The 25998-nt window shown below is 44.8% G+C and overlaps 1 protein-coding gene across 1 annotated transcript in view; it reads left to right on the top strand.

The window, feature by feature from the left end:
- Positions 1 to 16005, top strand: part of HLF (HLF transcription factor, PAR bZIP family member) — a 31143-nt gene extending 15138 nt beyond the window's left edge. The window contains exons 3-4 of the mRNA XM_062010725.1: positions 12261 to 12481; positions 15775 to 16005. Of these exons, the coding sequence (XP_061866709.1) occupies positions 12261 to 12481; positions 15775 to 15990 (437 nt within the window). The 3' untranslated portion in view covers positions 15991 to 16005. The remainder of the gene's footprint in view (positions 1 to 12260; positions 12482 to 15774) is intronic.
- Positions 16006 to 25998: the final 9993 nt, after the last annotated feature.

Below are 25998 nucleotides of genomic sequence, written 5' to 3'. Positions count from 1 at the left end.
TTTTTCACTTTCAAACTCACATGCTTGCACACTCATCTGATACAGGACCAGATAATCCCTGTGTGAAAATCAACCCTTGTGTACTTTCTTTTTAGTCAACTGAACTCAATCAGTAATTACTTGAGGAAAATGTTTGTATGATAGCTAAATGGTATCAAGATCCAGTGAAGCCCTTTGGTTTGTCACGTGAGTCTTCAGGACTGGAATCTTCTTAGTCCCTGAAATTACTAGAACATTACTTGTTATTCATCCATTTGAATCTCACTGTTACGCTCATTGAGCCTTTCTTCAGTCACTTAAACAGTTCTTAAATCACCTCTTTATTCTGACCATAAGACAGTTTTCTATGTATGACATCTGTAGAATATTCTGCCTAAAATAGTTTAGTTCCCTGCTCTTACTGGGTTTGGATGGATCTTTGGGATACAAACTGCTTCCTTGCCTACAAACCAGCCGTAGCAAGGGGAACCCTCCTGGTCAGCTTTGTGCAGTCACAGCTTCAGCCGCTCTCTGAAACAGCCTTGGCTGATCTCTAGGAGCTGCTGAAACTCATCAAGCAGGTTCCTGCTAACCAATTATCCAGTTGAGCAGAAAGAGGAAAGATGTTTCTCTTGCTTGTTTTCCTCTTTGCTAAATTTAACCCCTTCTTCCCTAGGCTTCAGTAATCGTAGATGTTCATAATTCTGAAGTCACAGCAGTGAGAGTAAGAAGGAAGAGGCTTAGAAGAGACAGCTGGTCTGTGTATCCCTCAAGTGGGCAGGGACATGCAGTTTCCAGCACAAATCTAGAGGATTCTGATTCTTAGCTATGAGTCCTACCCAGTGTCTCTCACATAGCCTTTTGTTCTGCATTTTAACAAAGTCTTTACCAAAGAAAAAAAATGCCCCTTCCAACCAAACCCCTCCACACTCCAGACCCAATAATTAAAGTTTCATTTGCTAGAGCAGATTTCCCAAACACTCTTACTGTGTCTTTGTTGGAAGGCTTAAATTGCTTCCATAATAAGTGCTGTGGATAATACAAAAATGCTCTTTCTAGGAGAGCTCTGGTTTCCACTACATATTATAAGACTAAATAAAGGCTCAGATGAAACCAGACAGCTGGGTTGTCCACATCTGACTGTCTTCTACATTGATTTTTAAGACAAGACACGTGCATGACTCTTTTACTGGCTATCAGTACCAGATGTGTCTGCGTGGAATTCAGAGAGATTGGCAAGTGACAGTGGAATTGTCAAACAAATAATTTTGCTCGTGATTACTGGAAATAGTAAATGGGTGGGTGAGATAAGGAGAAAAGATATTCTCAATTCCAGTAAAGAACAAGAAGATTAAGTGGCTTTCCTGACTGCTGTAATAAATAAAAACTTGGTGAATGCTTTTCTTTATTCATTCCCACTACCTGCCTGAGGAATCTGTTCCATGGGTTGTCTGTAATGAGGTTCCTGCAGTCTTCTTTCAGCTAGGGAGTTAAGAGCTGCTTTCATTTACATTGTTTTATTTACATTGTTAATGCATGTGGATAACTCTCTGCCAAATTTGTTTGAAATTGGACAACTGTTTCAAAAATTGTTGGTAGGAGGCTAGAGAGACATGTGCACAGCAGGGCTGCACAAAACTCATTTCTCTAGGAAACTGAGATAAAGAATAACTGTCAGATACTGGGGCACTGAAAAGAACCATGCAAAGTAATTGAAAGAACTGCAAAGCTGTTTGGTATCTTAATTGCATATATAACCTTTAACCAGGTACACAAGATGCAGTTCTTGCCCACAGGTTAGATCCATGCAGGCAGATTTCCATCTGCCCAGAACCTCTCTTCATAAAAGTGAAGTATAATTTGATGACTCCATCAACTGGCTTGAAAGTAACTGGAAAAGCTTATAGAGGAAACAGATATAAATCACAGAATCTTAGGGGTTGGAAGGGACCTCGAAAGATCATCTAGTCCAACTTCCCTGCCAGAGCAAGACCTCCTAGAGTAGGTCACACAGGAACTCATATAGGTGGGTTTTTAATGTCCCCACTTAGGCTGTGGCTGTGGCAGAGCTTGGTCTGGTGATCCGAGCAGGGCTAGTGGATTAGTGGTCAATGCAATAACCTTTGGCTGCAGATAGGGCTTGTTTGTTTCCCAAGTAGCCTGAGGGTGTAACTGAATATTTATTACTGTTCCACATTGGGTTTTTATTTTTTTAAAGGAAGATGTGTGAGTGCACAAGTTGCAATGCATGTTAATAACAAAAACCTAATTAAACCTTTCCATCATCTAGATTTTGTTGAGTTTTCTTTGTGCATTGAGGCCTCAGAGACCTTATCCAAGCAGCAAAATGGAGGAAAGGGAGGTAGAGCCACATTCTTGGGTTACTGAGCAAGGGAGCTGCAAAACTGGGTGGCCACCTCATCCCTAGCAGCTAGCACAAATCTTCTGAAACAGGGAAAGATGGGTTGAGACTTCTCTTTCAGTAGATTCTTCTTCCAGGCTGCAGGTCAAACAGGTGAGGTACACGATTTGAACAGCTTGTTGTGTGCAGTGGATGCACAGCAGCATCTGAGCAGGGTGTGAATGATGTGGAACGCATGTACATTAATGGCCTGGGCACGAGGAAGCAGGATCTTTTCACCTGCAAATAGATGAATTACTTCTGGTGAAGTGCACCAGAACACCGGATTAGCTCCTGTAGGGGAACACATTACAGGTGGCACAAAACATCTCTATCATGAGACCAGCTCTTAATTTATTTCTGAAACTCTGGAGCACCATAAATCTGGTCAGTGTCATTTTCTTTAGTCCTTCTGCACTCTTAAAAGCAGAACAAATAAAAATGTTCCATAAGCTTTGCTACATTAAAAAAAAAAATACATGGCACAGCTCTATTTTGTGTAATTTTTTATATCCAAAATATAGAGGGGTTTAGAATAGAAGAAGAAAAGCTGCATATCTGAGCTGAAGATAAAATAAGATGATCTCTGTGACAGAGACAGCAGAAATGATGTGATATGACAGTTGCTGTAGCAACACCACCTACTTCATGAGAATCAGAGTTAACAGGAGTGTAAAAGGTAAAGCCCACATAATTTTCCAAGCCTCTGAATTGTTGCTGCCCTCAGCTTACAGTCCTTTCCCACTCTCCAGTGTTTCTCCTTTCATTTGGATGCAGAAACACCTTTTTCTGTGTGGCCAGATCCTGGATCACATAGTGGGAGTTGTGTAGGAGTGATGAAGCCTGCACTGTCTTTGCCTACAGGTGACCTGGTGAATAAGACAGAGATAATATGAAAGGTTGTGTCCTGTCCTGTCCTCACCCCAAATCTCCTGAAAAGCTTTCAGCAGTAAAATCCTCTAATGTCTGTGCTGCCTCACAGGTACCCCATATAGAGAACAGCATGGCCACCACTGTTGAAGGAACCCAGAATGACTCAATTTGCTTCTGTGGAATCAGCTTTTTTTCCAGATGTTTTCCCCAGTTTATCTTTCTATGTAAGAATGTGGCTGCTGTTCTTAGGTGTGGAAATATCTGCAGGCATTAGTTTGGTTTTTGAGATTCTTTAGCATAGAGCTCCTTGCTGTTTTCTGATGCTAGGTGCCTCACCTTTTGAAATGAATTTATGAGTGTCTTGTCCAGTGTTCAGTCTTGTCATCTCTTTTGTTTGGACTTGCTTTTTGAAGTTCCCTGGTTTTGTCTGTGTCTGATATTCTGCAAACTTGTATTATGCAGCAGCTGTAAAGAAGTAGCTACAGGCACATGGGTAACATCCATATCCAACAGTCTGTTCTCCTGGAATTTTCCCTGAGCTGTGGTTACGTGTTTCCTTCCTCCTCTGACCCATTTTTCAGACTACCCCATACAGATGCATAAATGAAGACAAATACATCAATAGAGAAAAAGATACAACCACACAACCTGATGCTTGCTTTGTGTGTGCTCCTTGGGAAGAAAACTAGAAGCAAATTAGATCTCTGCAGTTACTGGGCTGTAACAAACCCAAATTAAGTTTTTGGGTTTCACTGTTTTGCTTTTTTGTGGTTTTATTTTCCAGAACATGTTGTTAGAGGGTCATCATTTAAGGCAGAGAGAAAATGTACCAAGCCTTACTTAGAAGTTTATGGGAACAACGTGTCCCCATTATGGCATCTCTGCTTCTTAAAATGTGATGATTTAATACAAATTATTTTCTACAATATTTTAGACAAATCACCCTCGGCATCAATTTAGCTCTTATACATAAAGAGTGTACTGTAGTGAACAAAAACTGTAAAAGAGTAAAAATAGAAAGTTACTGCACCAGATAGTTCAGATTTGTGAGAGATCAAAAGAGAAGATGAGATTTGCAAGTTCCTCTAACTCTGCCCAGTGACCCTTTTTTCTTAAGGGGTATATTCAGAGAGCAGCTGACAGCATCTGTTGTCTGTCTCCCAGGGCTTGCCATTAGCTGCTGATTGGGAGTTAGAGGAAATGTACCCTTTTCACGTGGCTTTTCCATGCCATTTGAAATCTCACCTGGCTGTGTTTTGAAAACACACCCAAACAAGATGGGTTTGGGTACCAGAACTGGGTAGTAGATAGGTGAGTCATGCGAGGCATATGCTGTCAGGATTACATGGTGGCTTTTTGCAAGACCTGTTTACTACCTGAGAGCTTGCTGTCCTGGATGTTCATTAGCCAAATAAATAGAACAATGTATGAAGAACTTACTTGGTCTGGAGTCTTCAGAGCACACTGGCAGTGCCATGAATGCATCTTGAGGACAAGTGTTGTCTTTTTATTCTATGTAATGGCATATTTATGGATGTTATCTAAAGCGGGAGCTCTATCTAAGATCTACTGTTTGAGATTAGTTTGTTAAAGCTGGATATGTAATTGTCCAAAGAAAGAAAAGTGGACCTTGTGTCTCCTTCAGAACAGGTTAACAATCGTAATGCTTCTCTGGAACCTTCACTTTAAGGAAAGAAATAAGAATTGTACTTTCTGGGGAACTTTACTGTATGTGAATTGCCAGATAACTGAAATATACACAGACATGCCAAAGGTTGTCACGAAGCTCCAATGCACCAGAGACTATCAGCATCTTGAAACGTGCTTCTAAGCCAAGTGTAAATCTAAATTAAATACCTATCTGAATGTTCTTCCTTGCAGCATCTCTTCAGGCCCTGTCCCTACTGAATGCTGTCTTGGCCTGTCTTTGTAAGGAAAGCAGCACCCTACAAAAAATTAGAGAGGTATTTAAAAGGGTATTTAAAACAGCAACAAGTACTTTCAGGCATTTTGCAGGGGCTGAAAAAAAGTTTGATTTCCTAGTAGCTTTTGGAAATGAGGCCTCACTGAGCTAAGTGCTACCTTCACACAGGCTAAAGACAGGATAAGGTTTTCAGAATAGGGATGTTACAGAAAACCAGCGTCTTCAGCAGACACTGTGGAAAACTTTACCTGATGGGGCCTCACATTTCTTTGTTTATTGCTTTTGAAGGGCAGAATGTTACTGGCACAGCAGACTTAGCATGTTACATGCCTGTTCTGCTAACCACATGCAGGAGCTGCAAAGTCAAGCCCTCAAAGGCCTGCAGACACTTTACCGAAGGCCACGTGAGTTGCTTCAGCTAGCAACCTTCCCCCTCATCAGCTTGGAGAAGCAGGCTTGTAATTACATGATAGCCTCCTTTTTCCCTTTTCCCTTTTCAGATGCAGAGGTCAGACCAGCTCTGGGTTGAATCAGGGCTGTGTCAGGAAGGAAGCGGTTGTCTGTAAGATCTTGGATCTTGACCTCATTTACTGCAGATGTCAGAGGATGCAGGGAACAGCAGGAGGAGAAGTGAAAATCTGACAGGAAGGACAGAAGGATTTTGTCTAGAGAGACTGGATTTTGCCACAAAGTTTCAGCAGAATTCTGAGCAAGTCATTTTGTTCTGTGAGCTTGTCCAGGGAGGTGTTTGCTTCCCTTTTTGGGAGGAGCCCATAAAGTACCTTGGTACTTTGGTACCTTGGGTCCATTTGGATACATCAAAATGAGTGAAACAAGTGACGCCTGAATGAGAGAGAGCATCAAAACTTTAAAGATTGTTGCAACTATGAGTGCTGCTTAAAACAACTCTGACATTTAATTCTAAAAAGTAGTGGAAAACGTAACCTGGATTTTCTCCTGTGCCACCCCTACAACAGGCACATTGGCAATGCGTAGGAATGGACCTGACAGCACCCCACAGAGTCCTGCCACTTGGACTGAATAGCTGATGACAACTTATTTTGCCTGTAAGGAGCTGAAGGGGGACAGGGTGCTTTGCCACTGCACTGTTGCTGGTCAAATACAATCTATGAGACTGGAGCTGTGTTTGTACCATCAGCATAGGCACTCTCCTGCCCTTGTCCCCTCAGTGGTGCTCTTCTACTGAAAACATTCACCCAAGCCTTTGCTAAAGCAGCCTTTCTCTTCCAGGCTCTTCCCTACTTCTCTTTGTCTACCAATCTCCCTCATCCTTGCCTTCCTTACCTCCTTGCTCTCTTCTCAGCTTTGAATCCCCCTTCTTCCTCCTTTCTCACCCAGCCTTAGCAAGCATGCAGTAGATTATAAGGCAGCAAATGAAAGGGAAATAACACTGTTTCAGGAGCTTCCCTCCTCCAGTGCACAGGCCATTAGCACAGTTCAGTGAAAAGTTTGCCAGACATTTTTAACAGGTTGAAAACAGTATTTTTGCTGAAACTCTTTCGGGAAACTGTAGAACCATTTTGGCAGAAACATAATTGGCACATACAAATCCAAACAGAATGGTTGAAATCTGGCAAAGGTCTAAGGAACTGGAGACAGCCTCCTCTAATGGGAAGTGTCTGACAATCTTAATAAGACTACCAGTCCTGCCTGTAATAATACTGTAGAGGCCCAGAGCGGGAGGCACACAATGCTGAGAGGGGAAATGGCAATTCCTTCGTAATTACATTCACAAGGTTTGTAAACAATGCTGATATCTTTAAAAAGGGCACGTTTTAAGAACTTTTCTGTGCCAGTCTTTTAGTGTGTGTTAAGAGCAGTGAATATGTTGTGGTTGCATTGGATTAAGATCCTTCTTTCCGCAGGAAGTGTTTGCACTCACCCCATGTTGGGCAGAATCAAGGTTGTGTAAGATAAGAAATAGAGGAATGCCTGTGCCAGGTTGGAGCACTGGTCAAAATACACTGATCTCCTGTTGCTTCAGAAGAAAATAAAGCTCCTCTAATAACTGCTTGTATAAATACACCCGGGGTGAAGCGTCTTCTTTGCCCCCAGGCAGAGAGTAGTTGGTTTTGTCCTGCTATGTGAGGGCTGGAAGTCCAGATTATGGTCTTACTATCCATGCAATCATTTTGGTTTCTGGTTCTGGAAGACTAATAAATACTAAATACTAGTAGTAGGAAGATTAGATAGGAAGATAAAATGTTGCTTATACTATTTTAAGTGAGGAATTATAACCTGACAAGATACTGTCCTTAGATAAATGTTGGCCTCCACAATACTCCTTTACATCACTGCTCGTGGGGATTTTTGGCAGCTTCCATTCCTGCACACTGCCTTGCGGTCTGCGTTGAGAGAACTTTTCCTGGAGGCTGAAGGAGTTAATGCAGAAATAGATGACAGATTAGTCTGGGACAGGCTGTGATTTGGAGTAAGAGAACCATCCCAAAGAGCTGGCCAGCTGCCAAGCAGATAGATGATTTGGAAAGCGTATCAGCAGAGCAGTGGCGTTCTCTGGAGCAGCTCGGAGTGAGGATTATCTGTCAATTTAACTGCTCTACTATACTGTCTGACTGACATACCCAAAGTGCCTTTAGTTTATATAAAGAAAAACAATTAGCAAACACATTTTATCTCAGGGCTGGTAATAAATTGAATAAGAAACTCCTCTTTTCCTGCCTCCCAACGTATGTGTAAAAAAAATAGGGAAAAAATATTTTTATTAGAACATTTCCACTCTTTTTTCTTTTCTTTGTCTCGTCACTGTTCTCCAGCCAGCTGCTGAGCTGATGAAAAGTGTGGAAAGGCTGCGAGAAGGGAGGTTGTCTGAAAATCAGGGGCATTTCTATGGAAGCTGAATGATTCAGAATTGAGTTCCACATAATTTACTGGGGATCTCTTGCAATATAAATAAGAAGCCTGTCAACAGCAGTGCAGTTGGAGAGGTTATTTCCGTCTTAACTCTCCTGGGCACAGCTGGTAGGTGGGATGTTTCAAAAGGGGGAAATTAAGAATCAGGATATGGTAATTGAGCTCCCCACGATACCAGATCAGCTTTTTGGTTCTGTAGGTATACAAAAATGTTACTGTACTTTTGAATTGTGAATTTTAATTACTGCAAGCAATTAAAAGCTGATGGTTTTCTTACCAGTCATTCTCTGACCTAGATGACACAAGTGAAGTGCTGCAGCCCATTTCTCTCTGAACAAAGAAATACGCTGAAAATATTGCCATTACGTTGGACTTCCTTGCTGGCAGACTCTGCTGGGAGGAGAAGGACTCAAAGGGTTAGAACAGCCAACTTTCTTTCAAGTCCTTCTTTCTGGAAAATTTTCTGCTATTGCTAATTTCTGCCAGAGCAACACCAAGAGCATCAGCAAAGGCAAGATGTTGGGGCAGCTGTAACTACCGGGGTTGTCAAAACCTGTAGCTTCCTTTGCCAGGAGACACCTGGAGCTGTGTCTGTTCTGGCATACTCATTGCTTGAGGGGAGCTCTGCAAGTGGGAAAGTCTCCAGACAAAAGGCCAGTGTTGACATAGTTGTGGTCTCTCCAGGCCATGGTTGAGACACATCACTAGGGCGGTATGAGGGGAAGTTTCCATTAACCATTGTTCCCAGCTTGCATCCACCACCACTGTGGAGTTCTGCAGCTGGATTTCCAAAAGAGCTTAATGCTCAAGGGCTCTCGTTTCAGCAACTTAAATAGAGGGGCTAAGTTCTTTCCAAAACATTTGGCAATCATCAGCCTCCATTGAGAACAAAGCTAAGCACATTAAACAGTCCAGCCACTTCACTGTTGTGAAAAATTGGCCCCTGTTGTGAGTGCAGAGTGTTTAAATAATACAGGAACTGGCAACAAAGGCATCTGGCTCCTGATGCTGAGCAGTGAGGTGCTTTACCTTCACCTGGCCGATGTAGGTTTTCTCCTCGGCTGATTCTTTGCGCATCTCAGCCTCTGACCAGCTCTTTCTCTGGATGTTGTGACAGCTGTGGAGCTTGCTGATGTGAGGATTAGTTGGCTGCTGGGCACATGACGTTCAGATTGCTGTGCTTATTTGACCTGCCTCTGATTGCGAGGAATTTAGTGCACAAAAATAACACCCTGCACAAATTTGGCAGAAGGATGCACAGCTCAAGTGCTGTGCACACACAGGGAGAGGAGCTCAGAGAGCAATGTAACGTGAGGCCACGTACTGTACTCCTGCAGTAACAGCAGTGCCAAGCCCAGCACAGCCCACGCCGTCGTCTTGGGTTGTGATGAGTTCCAGCACCACATAGACGTGATGGCCATTAGCCAGTGAGCTAACGAAGACAGGTTCCTGGCTTGTATTATTGGCAAAACTTGATAGAATAAATAAAAAGCTACCAAGTGCCAGGAGTTGCCTAATATAAAATGCTGGACAAGGAAATAATGGGTTTTCTGCCTGGGTTTTTAGACACCCTTATGAACTCTGTTTGTGCTCAGCAGAGTTCCTGATGAGTTACGGGAGCGTGACTGAAAGAGGTGTGTGTCTGGGATTATCTTCCAGGGCAGCAGCCTTCAGACTCCTCCGTGGTGGTGTCAAGCTGTGTGCATGATTTGTTCAGGCTTTGCATTACTGCATAGCATTCCCCTTGAATGAGCTTTGTGGTGGCATGTGGGACATCTGATGTTTGCTGAAGGACAAGGTCGTTGGCAGCAAGAGCTTCTTGGACCAGGTGAAGTGAAATGTGTGCACCTGGGAAGCAAGGCAGGATCTTGATCCCTGTACATTCCTCTCCCAGATCACCTTGGAGATGCATCACTCTCTGTGCTGTTGCATTGGTAAGATGCAGTGCCTCAATTTCCTCCTGTGTTTACAAGGAATGTTTTTACCTTTCCTTTTTCAGAAGGATATCGGTAAGATTTCTTGAGGCCAATGATTACACATCATTATGTAACATAGCACCTGATAGATAAATGATAACGTCTAAACTGATACTGGGTATCTAGAACTTCAGCAATATTTAAATACAGGCTATTTTGTTTAGGTCAATTAGGAAGCTGGGGCAGATTTCACAACCCACTTGCCTTTAGGCAACACCCTGCGCGCTCTCCAGAGGTAATGTCCCAGCACTGAGGGCCAGGCTCGTGCTTCATTCTTACCTGTGTGATTTGTACGTGCGTGTGTCTGTATCTTTGTGTGCATGAGAGGAGCACGGGTGTGCTCTGCCACGGCCAAGGAGCCTTTTCCCGTGTTTAAAGCCTCTTTGTGCCATCCGACGTACCCGAGAGGGGATCAGCCTGACGCGAGGCGCGGGGCCGAACCCCGCCGACCAATATTCCCCGCACAGGGAGGTTATAAACGGCGGGGGCGGCCGCGGGGCGAGCGGAGGTGTCTGTAGGGCCAGTGGAGGTGGCCGCGGGGCGAGCGGGGATGTCTGTAGGGCCAGCGGAGGCGGCGGCCGCTCTCGCCGGTGACGGACGGCGCGGGGAGACAGCGCCCCCTGCTGGCGCGGCGCGGCCGGGCGCGGGGGAGAGTGCGAGGCCGTGGCGGGATGCTTTCCCTACAGACAAAGCTATATTTTAACAGCTTTGATCCTCCTTTTCTCCCGGGCCCTTCCTCGCCTTTCCTGGAAGCTGATTTTTATCGGGGCTGTTTTTAAACCGCCGAGCTCGCGGTTCCCTGGCCCCGCTCTGCACAATGCAATTCCCCCGGTGCGTTTTCTCCGCGGTTCCAGTGTTGTTGCCGCGATCTTCTAGGCTAAAATAAAACCTACATTGTTAACGGTGGCCTTGGTTTGGAATTAGAAGTTGCACTTCGTGTTTGCCATTTTACACCCTAAATCTTGACGGTTTGGGCACAAAGAAGGAAATATTATGCAGTCACAGGATGTTTGGGTCGTTGTGAAAGCTGTTGTATCTCTAAAGTCAAACCCAATGAGCTAATAGCCAACAGTTATAAAAGAATATCTGCTTCAATCAGAAGTCCTCCCTCTGAAGTCTATGAGGCTCCTGCTTCCAAGGCATGTGAAAACCGAAAATCCTGCCCCTGGGGACAGGCTGTGTTCAGGCAGCTGACTTTAGGATCCTATTTTGGGAACCTTTGGTTGAGTTTTTAAATGGGGTTTGTAGCGGGGATGGTGCCTGAATTGGTGCTGTAGGATCTCAAAGGCTATATTTAAGATTAAAAACCAAAAACGGGTGGGATATCCTTTTCTGGGGAGAGGCTCTTTTATAATGGGATTGTATCTACCATAAAAGGGCACTGTGGCATAAATAAGTGTTCTTTTCTTTTGGCAGAGCATCTTTAAGTAGTCATTGTGGCCTTTCATGTTGCTAGTTTCCTTCACTTTTGGAATATCACTGGTAGGATTTTGTAGAAAATAGCAATCTCTTTAGTGGAGAGCTTCAGCACAGCTTGAAACTACATTTTGATGAGGGGTTGTCCTATTGCAAGTGCTGTGTCTTGTTTGTGAGCTAAATGTGTCCTTAAAGATATATCTGAAGAAATCTGTGTGTGAGCAAACTGGGAAGGATTTCAGTGTGGGGGATAAATCGGAGCTAAATGATGGTACTTAGGATTTGTTCCTCAGGATGTGATGATACTGAATTGTCACAGGTTGGAGCAATATGTCATCTGCCTGCAACAGACCAGTGTGACTCAGTGTTGGATTCAAGGATCTTTAGATCACTGGTGCAGATAAGCCCCATCCCTGGAAGTGTTCAGGGCCAGGCTAGATGGGGCTTTGAACAACCTGGTCTAGTGGAAGGTGTCCCTGCCTGTGGCAAGGGCTTCGAAGTAGATGACCTCTAAGGCCCTTTCTAACCCAAAGCATTCTGTGATTCCGTGATCTGACATGGGCATCCAGGATTAGCAACTGGATTTAGGAACCAGTTCTGAAAATCACATCCTGAGCATGTCTGGATCTGAATATGTACCCTACAAAGTGGACAACCTGATATTTAACAAGTAGATACAAATTTACAGAGCTTAAGGAATTATGGCATGGAAGGTATTTAGAGATCTACAGTCTATGTTCAGTGACACTATTTACATATTTTCTTCTAACATAGTTGAATTTATCCTTTATTTCTGTAGGTCAGATCTTGCCAGCAAACCGAAACACACCAAGTCCCATTGATCCTGAGACTATCCAAGTTCCTGTTGGTTACGAACCTGACCCTGCAGATCTTGCTCTTTCCAGTATTCCTGGCCAGGAGATGTTTGACCCTCGTAAACGCAAATTCTCCGAAGAGGAGCTGAAACCACAGCCCATGATTAAGAAAGCTCGCAAAGTCTTCATTCCAGATGACCTGAAGGTAAATTGGAACTGGTGACGAGGTAGTTCATACTCTCTGACAGTTACTCTGTGAGATAGAGATTTGGAGCATGACTTTTTTCTCCTGTAAGGTAAATGTGCTAAACTGAGGATGGCTTTGTTGTAGAATAAAACTGTTAACAGCTCTGAATAAGACTAAAGGGAGGATGTCCCTTGTTAGTTAAGCAACAGTTGAGATTCATGAGACCAGTATTCATTTCCTTTGTGTGCCACAAACTTCCTGCCTGACCTTAGACAAGCTTACTTTGTCCCATATTTCCCACTTATGAAACGGTCTGTCTGATCACGTTTCCTTTTCCTCTATCCTCTATCTGTCTCATCAGCATAGATTGTGAATTCTGAAGGAAGAATCTGTCTCTTACAGAGTCCGTGGAGATCCCTGATGGTGACAGATGAAGTATATTGTGTCTTGTTTGGAAGTTGCTTTAGCTCTGTGTTTAATAATGAGTGGGAACACTACAGTGTTCTAGCTGAAAGAATCTAAACTAGTTGTAGGAAACAGAACAAAATTATTCTTCTGAGAAGTTTGTTTTAATAAAACATTTACAATTAATAATTCCATTTTTAAAAGAAGGACCACCCTTGTCTATTATGTCTCTCGCTGCTTCTGAGATATGAGGAGCAAAGAGCACAAAGAGAGCAGAACTAACTGATCAGCTGACTCAGCTTATCAAACAACTGTGAAAATGGTCATTATTTGCAAAATTCTTTCCCCAGTATGTGACTTCCAAGAGGATCTTTTTTATCAGAGGTAGTCAGTTTCATTTTCCTGTTGCCACGGCCCCCCACAACACAGCCTGAGTCCCTGGCTGTGCATGTGAAGAGACTGGGATGCCATGTGTTTACACCAGATTGATGGCAGTAGGGAGAGAAGCTGCTGCTGCTCGCTGTTTTTATCCCTAGGGATGCTGTTGTGTGAGTTAAAAGCACAGAAGTCATAATTTTCAGGTGGTATGTTGCTGCTTCTTTGTCTGTAGCATCCTCAGCTTCTCTTCAGACAGGTTTCTCTCCTGCCATCACTTCCCTGGGCAAAGTGTTGGCACTGCAGTGTGCTAAGAGGTCTACTCAAGGGAGATGTTTGGTACTGAAATGGCTGCGTGGGTGGGAGGAGACTGGAGTTTGCTCCTCAGTGCCATTCATCATGTTTTGCTTTCTCTCAGGTGTCCTTACCCATCAAAGCAAACTTTTGCCAAAGATGCTGTTGGACTGCTCCATGCCAGAGGTGGAAAATATCAGTGTCACACGCAGCAGTGGGGCAGATAAGTTTTCAGCCTAAGGCTGAACTAGAAGTTCAGGGTCTCTCATTTCTCAGAGATAATCCCATCAGTTGCCCTTGACTCCTTACAGAGTGCTTGACCCAAGTGCTGCTTCTGCCCTGGCATGTGTCACTGCCCTTGGGTTCTGGGGGAGGGTAAGCAGATTAGACCAAGCAATCGTCTCTGGGTTGCATGTGATTTTGAAATGCCAGCCTTACCTCTTTCAGGCCTGGATTAAGGGATTTGCCATAGCAATTTGTTAAAATAAAGAGGGATGAAGCCTAGGTGGCACACTAACAAATTGCTTAAAGCTGATCTTTATGGAGTGGCATGAGATGGGAAATTATAAACAGGATTTGGGTCACAGTTTTATGCCGTGTGCTTGTGTTTAAGAAGATTTTTGGGGGTCCCCATGTGAAGAGCAATTGAGAGATACACTGGCTCCAAATCAACATTGCTGCACACCTTGTTAAGCTAAAGTACGGCAGTTCTGGAGTACCTGCAGCACTGGTTTTGCTTTGCCTTTTACCAGCAGCAGGAGGAGATGCAGAGCAGTGGTGTTGGTCCTGGCAGTGCCTGGGGAAGTGGTGGGGAGTTTGCTCAGTGCAAGGAAGGAGTAGGTGGTTCCTGTGCCATGGATTGGATGAAGTGCTGTGCTCAGTGAAACAAGAGAGCCAGGCTGGCAAATGTGAGCCGGTAAAAATGGAGGGGATACGAGTTGACTGGGCAGTTTGAGGACTGAATGGCTGCATCACTCTTCTTCTGCAGGGGACTGAATTTCACTTTTCATGAGATTCTGCCCACTTTGTATTTACTGAGCTGTTCCAAATCTCTAGAACTTCCTTCCATTTCAAAGCAGCGCTCAAGGTGCCACTTCACTGAAGGCCAGTTCACTGGGAGAGTGGAAAAGTGAGGTGAAATTAAGTCATGACTTCAGAGCCATTGATGCAGCAATGCAGTAGGGTGATCTCCTAGGGATGACACTTTGGGAATGTGTTAGCTTATGAAACTTCAGAGGTTAGAGGACCTATTTCTGGCAAATGCTTTGTTTTTTTCCACAGCCAAAGCCTATTGTACTAATCCCTATGCGATGGTGCCAAAGCTGCCAGCATTGCTGTGCCAAGGAATCCTCTTCCAGTGACTTGCAGGGTGCAAATAGGAGGGCTTTGGAGCTCTGTGGAGAAAGGGCTGTGAGCAGGAAAAAAAGCTGTAAATTAAATAGGTGATAGCAACAGAGTGAACTAGGTGTTGGCTGGCAAAGATGAGCAGGGACATACAAGAGGTAATTAGTAACCGGTAGTGAGTGAGTCACCAGTGTGAAGGCGGCTGTGCTAAGGAGGGCAGTGCAGATGTGAGGTGGGGTGTGCTGCTGGAAGACTGCTTCAGTTTGCCTTGGAAGAATCATAGAATCAGTTTGGTTGGAAAATATCTTTAAGGTTCAACCATTCATTGCACCCTGCCAAGCCCAGCACTAAACCACGGCCCTCAGCACCTCAGCTCCATGGCTTTGCAATATCTCCAGGGCTGGGCACTCTCCCAGCTCCCTGGGCAGCCTGGCACAGAGGCTGACAACCCTCTCAGGGAAACAGTTCTTCCTCATTTCCAACCTAAACCTATCCTGGGGCAACTTGAGGCTGTTTCCTCTTATCCTGTCATTCATTACTGGGGAGAAGAGACTGAACCCCACCTCACTACAACCTCCTCTCAGGGAGTTGTAGAGAATGATCATGTCTCGTCTCAGCCTCTTCTTCTCCAGGCTGAATATCTGCAGCTCCCTCAGCCACTCCTCACATGTTCACAGTCAGGAGGACAGGGGAGTCAGTGTAAACACTTTGACACAGCCGTGGGCAGGCCTCTGTGCCCCTGGGGTGGGTTGTGCTATGTGCACACGCGCCTTCTGCCCCAGCAGTGCCCGGTGCCGCCAGGGCAAAGCGTGGCGAGTTCAACTCTTCCCGATGGCCCCTCAGTTTGCCAAAATCTAATATCTCCTTTGTCTCCTTCTGTGTTTAATGAGCAGGACGACAAATACTGGGCAAGGCGCAGAAAGAACAACATGGCTGCGAAGCGCTCGCGGGACGCGCGGCGGCTGAAGGAGAACCAGATCGCCATCCGCGCCTCCTTCCTGGAGAAGGAGAACTCGGCGCTGCGCCAGGAGGTGGCCGACCTGCGCAAGGAGCTGGGCAAGTGCAAGAACGTCCTCGCCAAGTACGAAGCTCGACACGGCCCCCTGTAAATTCCAGGGGGCAGCGAGGGGTGGGAGGGGGTTGGGAGGGAGGTTTTGGGGGGGGGTGGGGGTTCCCTTTTTTCTCTTTGTTCTGTTGGGGGTTGGCAGTTTGACTCTAGATGGACAATGTGTTTCCTGTTTGATAGCACCACACCCAAACCAACCTTTCTGTCTTCAGCACTTTACCAGAAGCAGAAACAAAACTGACTTAATGTTGTGTTTTCGTTTCGTTTGCGTGTGTGTGTGTGTGTGTTTTCACACATCTATGGCTGTGTGCTCCTCTCTCTGTGTGTGTGTGTCTGTGTGTGTGTGTGTGAGTGTGTGTGTGTGCATGTCTCAGCACGTCCCATTTTTACAAAGCCCTCTTCAAAGGGTGCCACATTTTTACCTGGACTCTTGAGAACCTCCATTAGTCAGCTTTTTATTATGAGATATATATATATATATATTTTCCTCCAGTGCTGCTTCAGAAGTAGGGTTTTTATGTTCTCCTGACCAGCTCCATCCTCCTGATTGACTTGGAAAGATTCCTGGTGTCAGTTATGATAAAAATAAAGGAAAAAAAAGGAAAAAAAAAAGGAAAAAAGAAAAAAACAGGAAAAAAAAAGTCCAAGCAAGCAGCTGTCAGTGTGCTGGAGAGTGACAAGCTGTTGTCTCAGTATGGCTAATCAGAACAGTTAACATGCTACTCGAGTGCACAAGGAATAATTCAGTACTACACTGCAGAGATATTAATTTATAGATTTGCTTTCGTTGTATTTTAAGTTTTGGTGATACTTGTCTTCAGATTTAAAGTGCTGTTAGACTGAGTTAGCTGTACTCATGATAGATCCCATCATGGCTTCTCTCTGGCTAGTAAGGTTTCTTCCCTCCCCACTGCCCCCAGGTAGTAGGAGTCTGTGGATAGGCCACAGCGTGTGTATCTTGCACTGCCTGTACCTGAAGCAATAATCCTGTCGCTCGCTCACGCATGCTGCCCGGATGTCCCACTGGACCTAGGATGGTTCCCCCACCCAACAGGAGTTGTCATGTCTTTAACAAACAAACAAAACCAGCTAAGGAGTAAAAGACCCCTGAAGGTGAGCATGCTAGGTGTCCCCCTGGCTCTAGGGAGCGCGTGTGTAAGAAGCAGGATAATTAAATGAAAGGAGAACGGAGTTAATCACGTCAAATAGGACCCAGTGTGGAAATCAGAGGGGCTCTTCTGTTTTCAGTTAGCAACACCTTTCTTCAGGTTCCATTTTGTGATTACAAACTAAACAAGTACCTAAATTCAGTTGGGTTTTTCCCCCCCTCCATGTTTTGTAACATATTTTCTGTGGACGATATCTTGCTGTTTATAAAAAGGAATCACTTTTATTCACTTAGAAGAAGTCACTGGTTTGCAAAGCCCCCTTTTTTTTCCCCCCCTAGTGATTGTTGTTTTGAGTGTGACATGAACTGATGGTTCTGAACTTTCTGTCGTTTTAAACTCTCTCTTTGCTTCTGAACACGTATGTTCGAATCTAAAGTGGACTTCTGAAACAAATGAATGTAAGAGACACTGGTGTATTTCAGAAGGGGATGGTGTTGTCACATACTGTGGTTAATCCAATCAATCTAAGTGTTTACTATAGACCAAAAGGATAGATGTTATAAAGTGTATAAAGTTTATACAGAATAATTATAGGATGTTTGTTTTGTACAGTATTTTTCAAGTACAAATACTGACAATGTATTTTGAAAGACATATATATAACAGAAAGAGGAAAAAAAGCTATTCCATGTTTAAACTATATAGCAAAGATATATATTCTCCATTATTGTACAGAGAGGAAATGCTTAGGGGTTTGTTGGCTGGTTGTTTTTCTTTTCTTTTTTAAATCTTTCCTATTTGAAGCCTACCACTGGCACACACAGGCCCAGTCTGTGCTGTAAGGGATGTTTCTATGGCAGTAACACAGCTCTCCAGGAATTTTCCATGTTACTGAAAAAGAAAAGACTTATCTTCCATCAGAAACATGTAAAGAAATTGTTCCATAGGGACACAGCACAACATGGGTTTTAATTCAGCCCTCAATTGGACAGTACAGTGTTTTGTAAAGGCAGAAGAGTAATTCCATCACAACAAAACACTCATTTCTCAGCTGCTGCTAGAAGCTGTTTCCAGATGCATTTTTTTCGACAGCTATCTCTGTGTGTGCAGTGGTACACCCTGCATCCAGTTAGCAACGTGAGGAAAATATGGTGCTACATGTCTTGCTCACAGGTTTTTTTTTTTTGCCTAAGTGTTTTGACATCACTTTCAAATACCGAGGTTGTCCATTCCATTGAATCATTATTCATGCTTCAGGAGATCCTTACAAAGGACTCAGCATTTTGTTCAGCATTAAAAAGACCCTGCCATCAGTGGCATTGTTCCTCAAACAGACCCAACTTGTCAGCCTCCCTCAACTTGCCTGTGGACCATTTCTTCAGCAAATTGAATTTCCATGTGCTGCAGCAGAGTTTCAAGCCTAGGAAATTATATTCTAAAGGTCAGTAGAAGCCACTGGATGTGGGTAGAGAAAAGAGAGGGATGGTGTTTGGCACAAGCTGCTGGAGCCACCATGAGAGAGACTTTCTTTTTGCCCTGGCTGTGGCAGAGCTCAGCCAGACACTGCCCAGGACACGCTTTTAGCAGCAACACAGCAACTTGCAACAGGTTATAATGGGCCTGAGGACAGATATTGGGGACAGCAGGATGTGGGCTGTGAGCTCTGAGCCCTGTGAGCACAACAGTTCCCTTGAAATGCAAAAGGAAGCTTGGAAATAAAAGTACAGATCGTTCCTTGGTTTCTTTTGGGCAGGGAAAGGGTGGGAGATAGATGGTAGAGTTTTTGTAGGCTGAATATCAGAGATTTATGAAGTCACAGCCACACAGGAGGAGCACAGGGGTTCCCAGCAGCTGCCTTGCCCAGGGGCCCCAAAGCTGCTCAGCAGCCTCCTGGGCCCATCCCGCCAGGTGGGAGGGCTGGGAGCCAGGCTGGCTCCCCAAAATGGACTAAAAAGCAAAGCAATGAGAGCTGAGCTCATTTTTCAGATCCCAAGGCCAGCTTAGCCAGGCTCATCACACCTCTGATGGCTTCTGTTGCTCATGAAGGAGTTTGAAGGTGTCTGAAACTGTAATTTTATAAGAATAGAAATATATATATTTGCAGAATAATTAATAATGTGTCTAATAATGTCACTGAGCTCTCCTGAGCTATAAGCATTGGTGAAATGCTTGTCTTCTCTTTTGTTTTTTGCTGAAACTTAGAAGAGAATGATTTCTTTTTACAAAAGAATGCCCTCTGGCAATGGATTGCACTGGAGGGGTGTTGGGGAGGACGAGCACCCCGGGGCTCTCCGTGGGAAAGCCCGTGGCAGAGGAGGCTGGGGGAGAGAGGGGAAGGGAGGGGAAGATGATTTTGTTTTCTATATAGAATGGTGCTAAAGTGACTCAGCCCAGCACCATGGAAATCACCTTCTGACTTGAATCCACAAAAGCAAGACATTCCCGGCGCCGAGCCCGAATCTCTCGCCTCTGTGGGTTTGTAATAACCCCAGTTAGTGCTTCTGAAAAAGCTATTTTTGCATGTGATTTACAATAGAGATGTGCAGCTTATTTTTATTTTATTGACTCTTTTTTTTTTAATGTGAAGAAAGAAAAAGGATTAAAAAAAAGTGTATTAACCCTTGTGTGTGATCAACCATCGTATCTCTGGCAACACCACAGACAGCGTCTGTTTCACTAGGAGTTTAAGGGGTAAGATCCCAGACCTGTGCTGATGGATTGCAGCCTGTATGCTGTTCAGCCCAAATCTTTCTTTTCTTTTGTTTTTTCTTTTTTTTTTGTCTGTTAATGTTTAATAAACTTTTAAATTTTTCTTCTCTCAGCCTTGTGCTTGTTTTGCTGTGTCAGGGTTTGGGCTCAGGGCCTTGCCGAGGGATGAGGGGCAACCACTGAGGCCTATTATACATAATACACAGATTTTAGTACTTGTATTACAGGATCATAGAATGGTGGGGGTTGGAAAGGACCTTTAGAGATCATCTAGACCAAACCCCCTGCCAAAAGCAGGTCCCACCTAGCTCAGGTCACACATGAAGGTGTCCACGTGGGGTTTGAAGACCTCCCAAGGAGCCTCCACACCCTCCCTGGGCAGCCTGGGCCAGGGCTCCCTCCCCTCAACACTCACATAGTATTTTCTTATGTTTAAATGGAACTGTTTGTGTCCCAGCTTCATCCCATCACCCCTTGTCCTGTCACTGGATACAAGAGAAAAAAGTGCTGCCCCAATAGATATTTGTCAATATTAATGAGATCCCCCTGCAGTCTCCTCAGCCCCAGGTCCCACAGCCTTTCCTCAGAAGGAAGATGCTCCCATTCTTTGATCATCTTGGTAGCCCTGCACTGGCCTCTCTCCAGCAGTTCCCTGTCCCTCTTGAGCTGAGGAGCCCAGAACTGGACACAGGACTCCAGATGAGGCCTCACCAGGGCAGGGTAGAGGGGGAGGAGAACCTCCCTTGATTCTTCTTGACCATGAGGGCACACTGCTGGCTCATATAGTACATATTATTTTTATATATATATACACACACACATATACACATATACATACATATATATATATACACACACACATATACATACATATATATATATACACACACACATATACATATACATATATATATACACACACACTATTACCACTACTATATTTTTAATACTTATATACAAGTATTAAAATGATAGAGTGATGTCTATTACATCATCCCCACCACACCCATTATAGACACTTGATACACCACGAGGTGTGACCACATATGAATCAACAGCGTGCACTGAGCCATCCCAAACTGCTGCTTATTGGGAGTGAATTTTATTCCTAGATACAAAACAATTAATTCATTTTAAGCTTCATTGAAATTAGTATTTTGTAGAGAGCACATAGCAGATAGTGTGTGCTACATGCTTAGAGATATGTGGTTACACTATATGGAGATAGATATAGATATAGATATAGATATAGATATAGATAGTAAGGGAAAAAAAAACCCCAGTCTAACCACTGACTGATTTCCTCATTAAAATATGTGTATCCACAGATGTGTGTCTGTGGAGATGCAGATATCATTGATATCAAGATCTGCTTTTGGTGTGTATGTTCCATATTAAGTTCAAAGTATATTTGTTATAAAATACACGTGTGTTTGCTCTTCTGCTCCCTGCACATGATGAGGCAGTGTGACCTACTGACAGACACACAGACAGGACACAAAAAATGTTTTAACAACACAGACACATCCACTCTTGCTCAGCCTCCTGCCTGTGTGTGACACAGCTTTATATAGATCTAATAGATGAAAATAGAAGCATTTTTTGAGGTATATATAGAAGAAAGTTTCAAAAATCACATGCTCATAGGTCACCTTTAGCAGAATCTCATTTCTAGAGCTAGCTTTGTATTTTGAGAGCTATTTCTGACTATATGAAGCATTCGATTCATAGAAAGCTCTGGTTGCAGAGACACAAAGTGTGTTTGTTCTAATCACACACACGTGTGCACCCTCGTGTATCTGCAGCCACACAACTGTTAATTGGCTGATCAGTTTCATAGCACCTAATTAGCAGCAGTTACTTTATCAATATGGCTCCCCGCAATGGTGGGGCTGGGAAGGATCTTCTAGAGCTCATCCAGCCCAACCCCCTGCAAAAACAGCTTCATTTTTGCGTGTACTCGTACCTTAAAAGTGACGGCGGCGGAGCCCCGGAGCTGTGCGGGACGAGCCGCGGGCAGCGCGGACACCAGGGGTCACGCAAGAGCCGTGCGCGAGTCCCGAGCGCTGCTCTGCTTCAAACCACCGCTGGTCGGTTTCATCTTCAGTGGAGCCTTCATCTGGTGGATCCTCCCGAGCGTGTTTCTCCCTCCGTGATGCTGCAGCAGGGTCAGAGATCCCGTGAGCCCTTCCGAAACGTCACCAGGTGAGAGGGATAAAGGCAGCATCAGCCCCACGGCTTTTCCCCAGAGGCTTCAGCTGCCATCTGGGAGCATAAAATACACTTGGCTTTAAAAGAATGATGCTTAATCATTCTGCCAACTAGTAGACCGATTTTTAATAGAAAATGAGGTAATTCTCCCCAATTTTAGATAGCAATCAATAGCCAAGCTTCACCTGGAATTGACAAAATGAGCCAGAGGATCTCTCTTCTAACAAATTGTCTCAGCAACCTCCTTCCTCTCACCTGTACTTCAGTCCCCCCTTTAGTTCTCCATCTCTGCAGCTTTCAGACAGAAACATGCCTCTGGGAACAGATACTCACCCAACAAAACCCACCAACCACTCAGCAATCACCCCCTCCTCACATGACAACCAAGTAAACCACTTACCAGAATAAGAAGAGGGCAAAGCAACTTCTCTGGGGTGCTATGGGATGGCAGAGCAGGGAAAAGAGAGCTTTGGTGGGAGCAGGACCCAGCTGTGGGCACACAGACCCTCCCTGAGGGTCACAGACACTCCTCAGCCCTTTGCTCCCAGCTCCTGTTTTCCCCAAACCACACAGCCAGAAGCCACATCGTATTTCTGTGGCACCTGATGCTTTCACACTCCCTCAGCTGCATGAAAGCTGAATGGGTGACACTTCAGCCCTCTCCTCACCCACCATCCCTCCCTATTCCTGGCACTTTCCACCTTTTTCAATGATAATGTGCCCCAGGAGGGGCCAATTTCTCCTCCACAGCTGTTCCCCCTCAGCTCTCTCTTGGTTCCTCTCCTGAAATACCTGATTACAGCTCCTGCTTCCACCTCTCCCTCCTTTTGCATTGAGGCTCCTTTCTCATGTCACGTCCCTGTGTCACATTATCAGCCAGGAAAGTTGTGCCTGAAGTCTTTCTGGATCCCTCTGCCCCCGCTGGCTGTGTTAAATGAGGTGAGTGTGAAGAAAGACTGAAGAGATTGAGTTTGTTTAATCTAGGGGGGGTGGGGGAAGCAAGTGAAGAACTGTCAGTCTCCAGCTATATAAAAGCTGCCTGAAAAGGCTCTTCCCTGAGCCCACTGCAGACAGGACAAGGAGGAACGGGCTTCAGTTACAGCTTGGACAGCAGAAAAATGTCTAAGAGGGCAAAGGGTGAAACACTGAAATAAAGTGCCCAGAAGGATTGTGAAATCCCCATTGTTAGAGGGTTTTTAGAACAGGTTGGACAGGCCTGTCAGGAATGACAGGCAGAGTTCCTATCGCCTGCAGGCAGAGGATGGGCTAAAAATATCTGAGTCCCTTCAAGCTTTATTTTCAGGGATGCAGCAGAAGGCTGGTTCAGCTGCTCAGCACCACCATCAGCTGCAAGACAAAAGTCATTTTCATTCAAACATGTTCATAAATGAAAACACCTATTTAAAAAAGAATCGAATGTATATTCCATGCCTGAACTAACCTTTCTCTTCCCAAGCACACGAGTTTTTAACTGGAGAAGATGGGTGAGTTCCCACAGCAATGATGTTCAGTCCTTTAGCACCTCTGATGCTGCTTGTAGCCAAACCTACCTCAGCTTCCCAAAGTTCAGTAGGTGCTGTTGGGTTTCAGTGCTTCAACATCCAAAATCATTACAGCTCTCCATCCAAACACCCCACAGTCTGCTCTGAAAGTCCTGTTGGAGATGAGGCTTGGGCACAGGCTGACCACCTTCTGAAGCCCTGTAGGGTGGCTGATCACTCCTGGAAGAAAATGTGACCCCAGGAAGGGAGGAGATGGCTGCTGGAGCTAAACCCACAGGTCCCTGCTAACAGCAAATTTCAGGCACATTTTCAAAGGCACCTCAAGGATTTGGGCACCCAAATCCACTGGCAACTGGGCTCATGCTGCTAAGCAACAGGCATCTGAATATATCCTTTGGAGAGCACACCCTCATTAGAGCCAATGATGTAACTTCTGTTATAAAACTGGCACTGGCTTTGCTGCCTTTTGCAAGAGGATTTGGGTTCCCAGCTTATCCTTGGTAAGAAGGGCCCTGGTGAAGGCAAGAGGCGTTGCCATCGGTGCTGGGGTCATGCTGACCATGAACAGGAGGGTGTCTGGTGCATAAACAAGCTGTGAGGCACCCAGCTTGATAAGAAAGCATCAGCCCACTACGAAATGCCACCCAAACAGGAACTGGAAAGCTCATTTTTGAAGACCCCACTGCTGTGCCTGGACCTCCAAAAGCCTGAACTACCCCCTGAGTTTGGATTGTACCTGACACAGATATTCTGACAGTGCTTCAGCACAAACTTCTCTGGGCTGAATTTTCAAGACATGCCCAAAACAGGCTGCTGAGCAGTGTGGGGGTGTTTAGCCCCAGGCACAGTGTTACCCCCTTGGGCCACAGCTGAGCAGCCTTGCTGCTCCCAGCACCAAATTAAACCAAGAGCAACCATTTCAGGTGCCATTTGTACATTCCCTTGCCACACTATGGCAGTAGTTGGGGAATTTATTCTACACAACTGATGAATGAAACACGTTCAAACAGTAGAATGGGAATGAGCAGCCTGTAGCTGCTGCAGAACAGTCTCCAGCAGAGCCAGACGTGCTGGAGGGCTGGATGTGCCTCCTCGTCCCTGCTCTTCACTATTTTTAGCTTTAATCTCAGGACACCTATTGATAGTGAAAGCAATTAGTGAGCAGAGACTCACATCCTGCATTCCTTTAAAAATAGCAAAGCACAGAGAAAAGACTTTATCAAGCACATATGTGAGCATGACAGCCTTAAGCCTCCAGAGAAATCCCAGGGCTAAATACACCAGACTTAAATATTTAATTGTGTGGCTTCCCAAACAAGTGACAGGGACCTGAGCATGAGGGGCATTGGAGAGCTTTAACAAGAAAAAAACACCCTCTGAAAAACTTCAGTCTCTTTAACGTCTTCACTCCAGCCCTGACACTCAGGCATTTCACAAGCAGCAGCTCTAAAGATGCTGTGACACCCCTGTGATTGACACAATTCCCAGAGCAGTGTGCAAGGGTTCAGGTAGCAGCTGTGACAGCCACATAGAACCCACTCTGCAGTTTGTGCCCTGCCAGAGGGAGATCCCTCAGTAATTGAGGGATGTGGGGAAGACAGAATTGGCAGAGCCTGCTTTTGCTAACACAAAGACAAATGAAGACTTTCTTTGTTCATTCCTTGCTGCTGTTGAATTTTAAACCCCACCACAATACAGAAGTGATGCACCCCAGAATAAATCCTGAAATTAATCCTTTCAGATAACCAAATCATTTTTGAATGGCTCACAAGACAGTGTTCAAAAAACATGACCTACAAGTGATGAGACTGAAAGTGTCTGGTATTCAAAGTACCTGCTGCGTCACAGACATCTTCTGGAAAGGTCCATCTGCAAAACCACAACACTGGTGAGCCCTGTGCCAGTTAGACTCTGCTGGTTGCACTTCTACAACCTACAGGCACAGCAAATACAGAAGCAAGTGCTTTTAAAGACATTTCTGTCAGGAAGACAAAGACATCTCATCTCTGCTACCACAGCAAACGCAACCAGAAAAAGCACTGCTGTTACTCCTGGGAGGAAACAGCCTGCAGAGCTGCAATTAGGCAGAAGGGGAGAAGAGGCTAATTGACATACTTGTTTTCCAGACAGAAATGTGGTTTTAGTTCAGCTTCACATTTTATGCAACAATAGCCCTGTAGGGAGAGGGCAAAGTGATGGACTTGAGTGTTGCACAACTGCAAAAGCCCAACCCCAGTACATAATGGTGTAAGAGAACTGATGCAGAACAGCAAAGGGGAAAGCAGCAAGTTCCCAATACTGACCAAAATTTAGACACAAATATACTCTTTCTCCCCTCAGCACAAACTGAATGATTTGGAATGGAATCCTTCCTGCTGGTTGTAAGAGCTGACTGAGAAAGCAGGAGGGTCATTGCGTTCAACTCTGCGTCTCTCCAGAGTGGCAACAGTGTCTTTCCCTGTGGAAGTGTTGGAGGAGGAAAGAAAACCCAACCCAAAAGAGCCAGCAAGAACACAAGAG

This window comes from Colius striatus, chromosome 18 (genome assembly GCF_028858725.1).
Source record: "Colius striatus isolate bColStr4 chromosome 18, bColStr4.1.hap1, whole genome shotgun sequence".
In the NCBI taxonomy this organism is placed as follows: domain Eukaryota; kingdom Metazoa; phylum Chordata; class Aves; order Coliiformes; family Coliidae; genus Colius; species Colius striatus.
Note: the sequence above shows the minus strand (reverse complement) of the source record. Positions and strands in the feature narration are given on the sequence as shown.